General features: G+C 34.8%; 2 protein-coding genes across 3 annotated transcripts; both read right to left on the bottom strand.

Moving 5' to 3' along the window:
• Positions 1 to 3,374: 3,374 nt before the first annotated feature.
• LOC148191044 (uncharacterized) lies at positions 3,375 to 6,589 on the bottom strand. Its single transcript, XM_088101266.1, has 11 exons — positions 6,294 to 6,589; positions 6,012 to 6,218; positions 5,680 to 5,922; positions 5,144 to 5,579; positions 4,757 to 4,951; positions 4,438 to 4,672; positions 4,188 to 4,355; positions 4,006 to 4,113; positions 3,850 to 3,925; positions 3,558 to 3,653; positions 3,375 to 3,482 (listed from the first exon to the last, which is right to left on the bottom strand). Exons 1-11 carry the CDS (start codon positions 6,582 to 6,584, stop codon positions 3,375 to 3,377), a joined length of 2,163 nt encoding a protein of 720 aa, XP_087957392.1. The 5' UTR covers positions 6,585 to 6,589.
• A 1,849-nt stretch (positions 6,590 to 8,438) lies between these two features.
• On the bottom strand, positions 8,439 to 11,639 carry LOC148191043 (uncharacterized). 2 transcript variants are annotated; one of them, XM_088102350.1, is made up of 2 exons: positions 11,221 to 11,627; positions 8,439 to 10,914 (listed from the first exon to the last, which is right to left on the bottom strand). In XM_088102350.1, the coding sequence occupies exons 1-2, from the start codon at positions 11,625 to 11,627 to the stop codon at positions 8,439 to 8,441; spliced, it is 2,883 nt and encodes a 960-aa protein (XP_087958476.1). The 2 variants fall into 2 exon arrangements, with proteins under 2 accessions (XP_087958476.1, XP_087958477.1); XM_088102351.1 differs by having other exon boundaries at positions 8,439 to 11,639.
• Between the last annotated feature and the right edge of the window lie 1,128 nt (positions 11,640 to 12,767).

Genomic DNA, 12,767 nt, shown 5'->3' with positions numbered 1-12,767 from the left:
AGCTTCAAGGTGAACGGGCATAGATTGAAGCCTTTCCTCAGCAATCCTTCTTTGTTGGATGCAGTGGTGGAGGCGACATCTTTGGTCCACCCCACCTACCCTCCCATCTGACTCAGGGAGTTTCTTTTCTCCTTCCCTCCTCACTTTTATTGCACTTTGTCGATATCTGATGACTGTTCTGATTGTTTGATCTGCTGATTGTGACACACTGAGGACATTGTGTCGTTTAAGTGTGGTCTATTAGGGGAGGTTGTTTCTCTATTCATGTTTCGGTTTTTATGTAGTTTGTTGTGTTTTGTGTACAGTTTTGCATGCTTTTCGTGAATTCTGGATTGTGATTAGGTTGTCAGTTTTCCTTCACTTCATTGATACTCTGATTTGTTAGATTCCTTGCTTTTCTTTGCTTGGAAGATGATCATGATGTTTTAGAGTTGAATTGATGGTGACCATATTACCTGTGTAAGATTTGAGCCATTTGATGATCTTTCTTGTGTGTGATATGTCTCTTGATTGCTTGCACATATGACTTGGCATGACTCTTTTTGATGATTCTTGATTGATACGCATGTTTGAAAGTGATAAAGGCATTTTGTTGTTGAGCCTCTAGAGCCAGATGAGGCTACCCTGTTTTGATCCGTTGATAACCCTTTTGAGCCTATGTTTTTCCTCATTTCTTTGTTTTGAAGCTCATACATCAGCCCTAAGTGAAAAAGCATTATTACCTTAGCCTTAGGGAATTTTGGAGCTTTGGAATTGTTTTGGGAATAAGTGTGTTCTCCTGGGAGTTTCAGATGAATTGGCTAGTGAGTCCTCTTCTTATCGTGTTTTTGTAAATATGTGGTGTATCTTGTCTCTTGAAATTGTGTGCTGAATAGAGTAAAAAAAGAGACAGGATGAAAATAAAAAAAAAGAGAGCAGAAAAACAGTGAAAAATGAAAAAAAAATAATGGAGTCAAGAAGAGGATGGAATTAGAGGTTGTGGGTGTGTTTGAATGTGTTTACACTTGTTCCCCATTGCTCCTCTGTTCCTTATGGTTTGTAGCTTCTTATCCAGATATATCCTCCCTTGTCCTTGGCCCCATTACGACCATGAAAAGACCTTTTGATTTGAACATGCGTATGTACTTGAGTGTTGATATTAGAGGCTTGCCAAGTCTATTTGTGTTTGCTTCCTTGAGTGCATTGAGTGACATTGATTTACCTTAAACACGTGAGAGAAACACTGATTGTGTGCATCTGTGAGGCTCTGTTGCTTTTGATTCATCTCTTGAACTGATTGACTGTTTTCCTTGTACTGAACTGTTTGGATGATTCTTTAAGTATTTGCTTTCATTGACTCAGTGTGGGATTCTACCTATACCTTTTATTGTCCAAGTTTTGTGAGAATTGTGCAACTGTGTTTCTGTTTTGGAGTCTTTGTTGTTTGTTTGTCGAGTCTGTGTCACCTCCCTGATGTTTGAGTAGTTCCCTAGTTTTCGTCTTGGTTTTGCCTAGGAGTGCAAAAGACTAAGTGTGATCTATTTTGATGAGTTGTTATTTCTTGAACTATATTTAGTTTATTGCACTTAAATCAACCAGGGAATTGTGTTTAATTGTTTGTTATTTCCCCGTTTTCCGAATTCTGCTTAATTTCGTCAGAAATTCGTAATTGTGCTAATTTGGGTTTTCTGAGCTGATTAAGTGCATTTCTGGTTGCAGGGAAGTTGTGGAAAAATCATCTGGAGCATTGGGATATGGCGTGACACACTCAAAGGCTCAACATTTAGTCATTTAGATTCTAATTAAAGTTGTAATTTCGTTTTCTAGAAGCCCTTAATTAGAATTAGGTGTTTTGGACCCTTTTAGGGGCAATTTTGTAAAAAGACCCATTTGTAGGATGATAACAGTTGAAAAACTGTTATTTTCATGCTTAAAGTTGATACTAAAAGCAACCTTTAGACTTAGAAACTAGCTTGAAATCATGCCTTTTGTTTATATTTTCAGAAATAAGAGAGCTGGACAGGTTTATGCTTGATTTAAGTGTTTTTGTGCAGGTTTTGAGGTGAATTTGGTGAAAGAAGTGAAGAATAAGAGAGAGGACATTAGAAAAGACAAGAAAGAGTGCAAAAAGGAGAAGTCGAAGGCACCGCTCAGCGGCAAACTACCGCTGAGCGGCACTCAAGAGGTGACGTTGGAACCGCTGAGGGGCAAAATGGCCGCTGAGGGGAAGAAAGAAGACGCGCAATCACCGCTGAGCGGTAAATACCGCTGAGCGGCACTTTTTGGGCTTGGACTTTTGTAATCTTTTGTAACTCTAGATTAGTATATAAGGGCTTGCACGTCCTATAGTTAGGCATCTTTGGCAGAAACGAGGCAAACACTCTCTCTTTCACCCCTTTGAAGGAGGATCTTGGATGCTCAGGCTACCTCTTCACCTTTATTGGGTTTATTCTTTCATACTTTCATTGTAATTCATCTAGGTTCACCATGAATATGGTGAACTAAACCTTGTATGTTTGTTGGGGAATCAAAGTAATCTCTTGAAGCTCTCATATATGGATTTGTTGAGTACATCTTTGAATTAAGACATATGCTTTCTTTCATCATTAGTTAGGGTTTTTCCTCTTTGCTCAATGCTTGCATTGTTTAACTCATTCTAATGCATGATTATTGGTTTTGTTGATACGGACACGTACGGGGAAATCTAGATCCGGGGAATTTCTCCCAATATTATACTGACAATATTATATTGGTTGCCTTTAAGCTCCTACACTCATGAACTAATCATTAGGAATGCTAGGAATTGTATGAACTCACTAGTGGAAAAATGACTTTTTATAACGTACAAAAATGACATTTTATATCGTAGTTACTGGGGATATAGTTCTGGGCGATATAGTAAGTCTGCACATTTTATAACGTAGCAAAAATTTACGTTATAATATGTTCAACATATTATAACGTAGTTTCTGATGTACGTTATAATATGTGCAGTTTATTATAACAAATTCTGCATTTGTCCGTTATAATAGGTGGAAGATATTATAACGTAGAAAATTTTGTACGTTATAATATGTTATATATTATTACGTATATATTATTGTACGTTATAATATGTGATCAACATACCATATCATACATTGCTTAGTACGTTATAATAAATGTTTTTAAAAAAAAAATTGATTATTAAATTTGACATCCAATGAAATTATAATAATATTCCTGTATTATCATCTCATCCAATCCATTTATAATAAATATAGCTTTAAATAAACAAATTTATTGAAACTAACAAAATAGAATTCATTTCAAATATTAAATAGTCTAATATTTAATACATCATTTATACATGAGTCTATATATTAGATCCAAAATATTACATTAATGTACATACACTATTTAAGTGTAGCCAAGTTTCTACTAACACTTAAAATAAAAGAAGCCCAGTTCCTTCTAATTTCTTCCATGTCTGCAGCTTCCATGGGAGATGAATCATTAAAGATCTACAAATAAAATAATAGAGTTAAAACAATATTGTAATGAATAGTTGGATAAGTATTTAGTTAGTATTTTAATACCTTATTCCATGATTCAATAATGTTTGTACAAATAATGGTATGCATGTGTTTCATTACATAATACCCACACTCATAGCTGCCCAATTGACGTCGACACTGCAAATTAAATACAAATAATGAAGACTCATTCAAATCAAAGACACAAAATATCAGATTATACTCTAGCTAGCCTTTGCACCATGTAGCTCTGTATATTTTGCTAAACCAAATTTCACAAAACCAACAACAGAACCAATTGGTCATAAAAATAACAATCACAAAACACAAAACAAAGAAGGTGAACTTCTCTTACATTAGGTGTGATTATTTGCATCTTCTTCCTAGAAATAGATGGAACACCCCGCAACCTTGAATGAGCTTCCAAAGACCTATACAAAAGTTTGACATCCATCACATCATAATAATAATAATAATATAGGAAGGAATCAAAATAAAAAGGAAAACTTACGCCTCTAATATATTTTTGATGGACAATGTGTTAGCTTTCTTATGCAAGGAACATAAGAGAACTACAAGAGAACGATCAGGAACAATAACTAGCAATTGCCAATGACCCCTACAAGTTAGAATAATATTAATTAAAAGAAACTTTTAAACTACTCATGAAAAATTAAAAAATTATGTACTTACTTATGCAAGTAAGGTGCTAAATAGACCTCTTTACCAGCTTTTTCAAACATTTCTATCAAGTACTTTTGCACCTCCTCTGATTTATTTCCTACCGTTTGAATTATAACAGGATCAAGAAATCCATAGATAGTAGCATTCCTTCTCTCGATGCAGAGGTGATGCAAATACCTTCAATATCAACAAATAATGTTCAAATAAATACACGAATGCAATATGATAGTATTTCCATGGTTTGTGAAGGTTTACTTACAAATTCCAAAGTTGTAGAACTGTTGTAGAGAGGAGATCATTACCAATGACAATTTCACAAATATCCCTATGACATACATATAAAGTGGTGGTAGTAGTCTTGCATGTGAGTTCAGAAGGCATATCTATCTCAATAGTTTTATTCCCCATTGTGACTACCGCTGCACCAAGTTGTTGGAGAGGAGACAATTGTGGTTGAGGAGGTGTAACAATGTTTGTATTCTTAGAAACGTCCTATATTTGACCACAAAATAAGTCCAATATTATATGCATCCAAATACAACAAATACATAAGTAATTAAGGCAAATATGAATATAAATTCTTACTAAAATTGGCTTTGCCAATCTGGCTGGCCAAATGATAAAATTTCCTGGAGCTTGCCCCACTGTTTGAACCTCTTCACTAGGCAAAGGAACACGAGCAGAAGAATCTTTAATATCTACAACCACCACTCGCAACATATCATCTTTAATAGCCTCGTGGTGGATGGTGCTTCCCAAATTATATATTTTACCTAAGATACAAAAAAGATGACAATTGTTGAGTAAAATGGTATAAATGACTTACTTAGCACATATATAGAGAGGCAACAAGTATAGAGAGGCTGCAAGTATAGACAACATTGTGGTTCAAAGGCTAAATGCAATTTTCAAAATGATTCAATATCAGGAATGTGGATACAGATTTCAATGATTCAACAATTTACCTAGAGCCACCAAATGCCAGTGGGGATCATCAACATACAATTCACAATCAACAGGGACATCAACACCATCCCCTGATTCCTCAGGAAGAGGACAACTCCCCTTTGTGCTAGCAACATGGGAAGCCCCCTTTGGTGGACCTTGAATAGTCAATCCTAAGGATGCTATCTCTGATTTGATTTCTGATAATAACTCATCTCTCAATTCTGGGAACAATTCTTTCTTAAACTCATTTCTTAACACCTTTTTATCGGATTCACTAAGTTGTGCTAAAGTAACCTTTCGAGTAGGACCACCAAAGAATTGCTTGAGTCCTACCCCTCGTCCAACACCACGGATATATCCTGGATGCTCCGGACGTCCAATGGCAACCGCTAATATGTCATCTCGGCCTTCTTGAGTGAATGACCCTTGAGACCTTTTCTCCACTAAGTCATCCTGAAAAAATAGTGTTTTAGTTCATCTATTACAGAATATATGCCAAAAAAGATATCTAAAGACATTAAAATTAAAATTAGGCTTATTATGAGTTTCTAACAATCTTCTCCGCTACAAGTCGAGTTTCTTCAGAAGTGTATTCTCCTGATGGCTTAGTGCGAGCTCTCTTCCATTTCTCATGACGTGGAGGTGGAGAAATCTTACTCAAATCTGACCCATCATCGGTAGCTAAGGAAGAGGCCTCATGGATCATAATCTCCTCTAACCTATCGTATCCCCCACGAGACAATCTGTGTGGGTGGAGATTATTTTTTTGAAGGTCTTGTGCAACTTTTCTCTTTTCCTATTTCAAACATGTGACATAAACAATTAATAACAAATTATGAAACAGAAAAAATGAATCTCAAATTATAAATAAAACATTAAATTTACCTGAAAGACATGTTCTAATCGTTTGTCCCGAAAAGCCTGCCACGTTTCCTCATCAAGGAACTGATATATCTCACAAGGATTCTTGTGACTTAACTTACCATAAATATACCGACTAGTAAGGTCAGTCTTAAAACCCCTCCACCGCTGCCCAGCATATGATATCCATTTACTTCTCAATAAGTTGTTGTTTGGGACGTCATATGTTAGCTAAATAATAAGTACATGAATGTTATATTTACAAATTTTTTAATAATTGTGGAAGTTAAGTTAAGACTTTCATACCATGATAGTTTGCCATATTTGGTTCTTCACTTCTTCAGGAACATGGTCCCATTTGTCAATAAGAATACTAACCTTACTTCTACCAAGTAAGGCCACAAAGCTAGTGAATCTTGCACGGTTGTCTCCAATAACTTTTCCTGTACTCATATCAAATTGAATGGGCAATTTCTGATCAGCATTACGACTAACAGTCAAGTCTTTTAGCCTAGTCGCACGTCTACACTTGGGTTGGGTAGACGATTGACTTTGGTCCTCACTTTGTGGTGGTGTAGGTGTAGATGGATCAGCCATAAACCTGTTTTAACAAAAAATTGAAAATAAAATTTAATTGAATACACCAAGGATTCTGATGCATGGAAACCTGGATTTGGTATACTAAGGCAAAGCAACAGAACCTTAAGAAAATAAGGAAAAGTAAGAAAAATGGCTAAAACGAAGCATTGGTTTTTCAGAATTTATAGGGAGTTATAACATCACTAGTGATAAATTATGACTTACAAACGCAAAATATATTGAATTGCTTTTTCATGTTATTTTTTCTTGTGCAATCCCATTCTTTTCAATCTAAAAAGGATGTAGTATTTGTGAGGATAAGCCAATGACTTTGGGTATGTATTGAATTTCCTCATTCAAGTGAATTTGATATGAGGCTTACGTTCTTTGTCCTTTTGTGCAGGCACTTTTGCATGCTTCTGTTGCTTGCAACCGTAAGCTTGTTGTGGACTGGGTTCTAAAACATAGTCTATCACAGCGACGTTTCCCTTCTATTATTTACACATCTAATAGAACTTAAAAATCATCTTTCGTTTTTTATACTAAACCAGCAACAGGAAAATTTACTTAGCATTTCTAATTCATTCCCTTCTCCACACAAAGTAGCTTGCCCTCGAAAGTAACTTCACAGTATTGGTCTCTCACATACCCAATTAGTTATTTATTGCATTCTTAGTTACTTCATTGACAGAAGATCCAGCAGAAGATATCATGTTCCAGAGCAGAATTTGAATATAGATCAATGGCTTTAGACACTTGTAAACTTGTATGAATTAAACAACTCCTTCAAGAATTATAAATTTGTGATTTAAGAAGGTGAAATTGTACTATAGGCAGCCCTTAATATCACCTCCAATCCAGTATGTATATATAAAACACTTTCAAAAGAGGAAGATTTTTCAAATAATCTTGGCTTCACAACCAAATTAATCCCCCTTTTGAGTTGTTGAAGCCATTTAGTTAACATTAGCACTCCATCTAGGATCTCAAACAACAAAAGAAACAAACAAACATAGTGAAGTAAGAAAAGTAGACAAACAACCTAAAGTCCAGATTATTGACTAGATCAGCACAGATTAATAGACAAGCATCAACCCTCTTACTTTCTCTCTTTTGAACATAATATTATCAAGTAAATAATGGCGAGTTTCGTTCCCAATCTGAAAGTGAAAGACCAGAAATGTGTCCTATATTATATGAGCAGTGAAGTTGTAGAAGTTGTAGAAAAACGTTGACAAAAGAGCATTGAACTCACCTATTAAAAACTGGTGTTAAATTTCAAAAAGGTCACAGATTTCTTGCAACAACAATGGCAGCATCAACAAGGTACACGTTTCTTCAAGTCTCGTAATGGCAGCATCAACAATGGCAGCATCTCAAATAGTAAGACCTGGATTTGTGAGAGAAGATGTGAAAGGTTCAATCCTTTACTAGGTGACCTGGATTTGTGAATAAAGTTGAATATATTGAAGCACAAATAGAAATTCTGATTTTATCTATATCTCAGGTTTGAACATAATACTTGTTAATTTGGAAGGCCTATCATACTCAAAATAAAGAAATTTAGCAATTTTTTAATGATGTTGGGATAAAGATTAAGCAAACTACTGAGGAAGATATAACTAAATCTTGATCCAGAAAATGACAACTGATAAAGCCTTTAACCACATTATATACAATTAATCATGAAAAATTAATAAAGCTATGGGGTAATTATATACAATGAATCATTTATAAATTGGTGACAACATAAACAGTAAAAAGAAATAGAAAGTTGGATAATTCCTTGTTTCCAACAGAGAAAGAAGTAACAAAATTGACAAAAGCTGGTGAGACAACAAAGCAAGGGAAAGAAAGCAAAAACCTTCTCCACTATGTTGGAATATTCTCCCATAACCCTTCATGATGGTCATCACGTGTGGCATGGACATCATCAACTTCGGTATCAACATCCAATGTTGGTATATTTGTGGAGAAAGATGGTGTCTCATAAATATCAAGTGTTGAACCGTCATTTGGATGACTACCATGTGTAGTTCTTCCTTGGAGCACAATTGACCATCTTTTGTTAGAAGGATCATTGACATAAAAAACTTGTTTTGCTTGAGATGCCATGATGAATGGCTCATCAGTATATTTGGCCTTATGTAAATCAACTAAGGTAAAACCCAAATCATCAGTTTTAACACCATTATTACTATCAACCCATTTACATTTAAAAACAGGAACTCTAAAACTTGTATAATCAATCATCCATATATCTTCAATTACACCAAAGTAACACATTGAAGCCATAATAGGATGTTTATCCTTTGAGCTAGAAAAATGCATTGATTCAGCCACAACCATAACTCCACTATTTTGCATAGTACTTTTATCATCTTCAGATTTTGTATAAAATGAACAATTATTAATATCATATCCACTCCAACATATGACATCAAAGTTTGGCTCACATGCTAACCATTTCAATGTATCACAACTTGTATTATCAATTTGAACTTTTTCTTTGAACCACCTTAAGAAAGTCTTGTTATGCTCATTAATCAACCACTTCTCAGGCATCCGTGGATTATCTCTCTTTACAATGTCTTTGTGAGCACTTAGGTAGGGTTGGACAATGTCAGTGTTATTCAAGATATAAAAATGTGCTTGGATAACTTCATGTCGTGCCAATGTCACCACTTTTGCACTTCGAGTACCTTTACCAGCAATTCTTCCATGGTGGCGAGTTTTAGGTACCCCTATAGCTTCAATTTCTGATATGTATTCTGTACAAAACTCAATAGCTTCCTCTGCAATATATCTTTCAACAATTGATGCTTCAGGACGATATTGGTTCTTGACGTACCCTTTCAATATCTTCATGTATCGCTCAATTGGGTACATCCATCGCAAGAACACAGGTCCACAAAGTCTAATTTCCCTTACTAAATGTACAATCAAGTGAACCATGATATCAAAAAATGATGGAGGGAAATACATTTCCAACTCACATAATATAACTTTAGCCTCATTCTCCAAATAGTCCAACCATGCAGGCTCAAAAACTTTACTACAAATGGCATTAAAAAAGAAGCATAATCTAGTTAATGCATATCTAATATTCTTAGGCAATATTCCTCGAATCGCCACTGGTAGGAGTTGTTGCATTAAAACATGACAATCATGAGATTTTAACCCAAGTAATTTTAAATCCTTCATAGATACAAGTCGTTTCACATTGGAAGAGTAACCATGCGGAACTTTCACACCATGTAAAAACTCACAGAAACTTCTCTTTTCTTGTTTAGATAATGTGTGACATGCTGGAGGCAAGTATGTTCGTTTGCCATGAGATTGTGGAGCTAATTGTTCTCTTATTCCCATTTCAACCAAGTCCAAGCGACTCTTCATACCATCTTTTGTCTTGCCTTGAATATTAAGGAGTGTTCCAATAATACTGTCACACACATTTTTCTCTACATGCATGACATCTATACAATGTCTCACATCAAGCATCCTCCAATATGGGAGATCAAAGAAGATTGATCTTTTCTTCCATATGTTTGTAGTTGTGGCTTGCTTTTTTGTCTTGCCAAGCACAACATTTATGTCCTTTACACGTTCATATACTTCTAATCCACTTAAAGGCGTTGGAGCTATTTCATTTTCTTGACATCCATTAAATGCTTTTTTTAATTTACGAAAAGGATGGTTTGCACTAAGAAATCTTCGATGTCCAATGTAAACCGTTTTCTTTCCATGCTTAAGTTGATGGTGACATGTGCCTTCTTCACATATAGGGCATGCTTTGTGACCCTTTGTGCTATACCCACTCAAATTACCATATGCTGGAAAGTCATTGATTGTACAAAATAACATGGCATGCAACTTAAAAGTGGAGCCTGCGTACCCGTCGAACACATCAACGCCTTCCTCCCACAACATTTTCAAATCTTCAACTAGCGGGCTTAAATAAACATCAATGTCGTTTCCTGGTTGTCGTGGACCAGAAACCATTAAAGATAACATGACGTATTTACGTTTCATGCACAACCAAGGCGGTAAGTTGTAGATCACTAACATGACAGGCCATGAGCTATGTCTACTACTCAAGTTACCGTACGGGTTCATTCCATCTGTAGCAAGTCCAAGTCTAAGGTTTCTTGGATCATTTCCAAAATATGGAAACATTGAATCTATTGTCTGCCATTGACTACAATCAGCTGGATGTCTTATTTGACCATCTCTTTTACGTTCATCTACATGCCATCTAATGAGTTTTGCATCTTTGACATTAGCAAATAATCTTTTAAACCTTGGAATTATGGGAAGATACCACAACACCTTTGCTGGAACACCCTTCCTCACATCATCTTCGAAGTCACCATCTTTTTGCTTGTATCTTGATAACCCACAATGTGGACACTGATGTAACTTTTCATATTCCTTCCTGTACAACACACAATCGTTCGGACAAGCATGAATCTTTTTATACTCCATACCCATTGGACATAATATCTTCTTCGCATCATAATTAGATGTTGGCATCGTATTACCTTCAGGAAGAATGTCACTCACTAACTCAAGCAATTCGGTGAAACTCTTATCACTCCACCCATTTCTTGCCTTCACATTAAATAGTTTTAATATTGCCGACAATTTAGTGTACTTAATGCACCCTGAATACAAAGGCATTTTTGCATCACTACACAAAGTTTCATACATATGTGATCGTGCAAAGACATCATCTCCAACATCACGAATCATTTGCTCCAAACCATCTTCCATAACCAAATCCACTTCTTCTGCTTCAGTTTGAGACACATGTGCTATTGGCACTTCTACTAATTCACCATGCCATGTCCACTTGGTGTAGCTCCTTAGGAACCCATCACACAAAACATGCTCTCGTATTACTGCAATGGGTAGTCTCCGCTCGTTCAAGCAATTCACACATGGACAATAAAATCTTCCATTATTATTTGCTACATTCCTCGTAGCAAACTCAATAAATTGTTCCACTCCTCTCTCATATTCTTCGGTTGTTCGTTTAGATTTTATCCAACTTCGGTCCATACTAACGTTCTGTGCCAATGAACTGAAACCAAGAAAGTGGTGACACTTTAACGTTTATTTAACAACGTTAGGCTTTGTAGACCGCTACAACTCAAAAACACTATAAATGTTATTTAATAACGTTTATGAAAACCTCTAAGATTATTTTTTTGTGTTGTGTTCATTCTCAATGACCCTCATACTACTCTTATTCCTAAAAGACAATAAATTAAAGACAATATATAGGAATGCTATCATACGCACATAATCATACATACCACCTACCTCCTATTATTCACACATCAATCATTAACCATCACCACATATTTTATCTTCTAAATGTTAAAATATATTTTATTCTTTAAATTTGAATAAAAGCATGCTTTTAGCTTTTAAATACTATATTCTAAATTTCGAAAATACTAAAAGATTTATTTTATTTTCTAAAAAGATATTTTAAAATTTGTTCCATTACTTTGAAGAATGATCAAATTGTATCGAACAAGTTTAACATCATAACCGTTATGAGTCTTAAAAAATAAAAATAATAATAGATTATCACACATTTATATTTAATAAGAGTAAAAAAATTATAAAGAGTGAATTTTTGTAATTATTTTTTTTAAAAAAAGTGAAATATATAAAAAATCAAATAAATAAAAAAGAATTATGTGGGTAAAAGTATATTTTTACATAATAAAGAAGCTTATCATAACCAAGTTTCTGCTCAAAGCAAAATCCAAGACTACCATACTTGAAGCCGACTTTTCATATAATAAATATTAGTTATAAGTAAATAATATGCAATCACTTTAGCTATCTTCATGAAAATAAAAGTATTCTTGGCGTATAAAAAATCATTCTACATGTGAAGGTTCTCCTGCTCCTGTAAAAGGAACTCTTCCATACACAATCTTATGCCACATTTATATATTAATAATCAAAGGCATATGACTTAGTATTATGCTTTGATGTAAAGGCAGCAAGAAAAATATACTTGAAGACTACTACTACTACTCAGTGTGCCCTGCAATAACACTCCCAACAGACTTTACTTCAAAGTATCATCACACAACCTATATATATATAGACTCCTCTGTTTTCCCATTCTTCTTCAAAGGAACAAATTCAAAGGAAAGCTCTGTGCAATTTGTTCCATTA

Source organism: Vigna umbellata, chromosome 11 (assembly GCF_029865625.1).
Source record: "Vigna umbellata cultivar VRB3 chromosome 11, Vumbellata_1.0, whole genome shotgun sequence".
Lineage (NCBI taxonomy): Eukaryota > Viridiplantae > Streptophyta > Magnoliopsida > Fabales > Fabaceae > Vigna > Vigna umbellata.
The sequence above is the reverse complement of the archived record's forward strand: the minus strand, read 5'-3'. Positions and strand labels throughout refer to the sequence as shown.

Coding starts and splice junctions, on each gene's coding strand:
- LOC148191044 (XM_088101266.1), bottom strand. CDS start 6,584: ATGGCTGATCCATCTACACCTACACCACCACAAAGTGAGGACCAAAGT. Junction 6,219..6,293: donor AAATATGGCAAACTATCATG/GTATGAAAGTCT, acceptor CTTATTATTTAG/CTAACATATGACGTCCCAAA. Junction 3,654..3,849: donor TGCAAATAATCACACCTAAT/GTAAGAGAAGTT, acceptor TTTAATTTGCAG/TGTCGACGTCAATTGGGCAG.
- LOC148191043 (XM_088102351.1), bottom strand. CDS start 11,627: ATGGACCGAAGTTGGATAAAATCTAAACGAACAACCGAAGAATATGAG.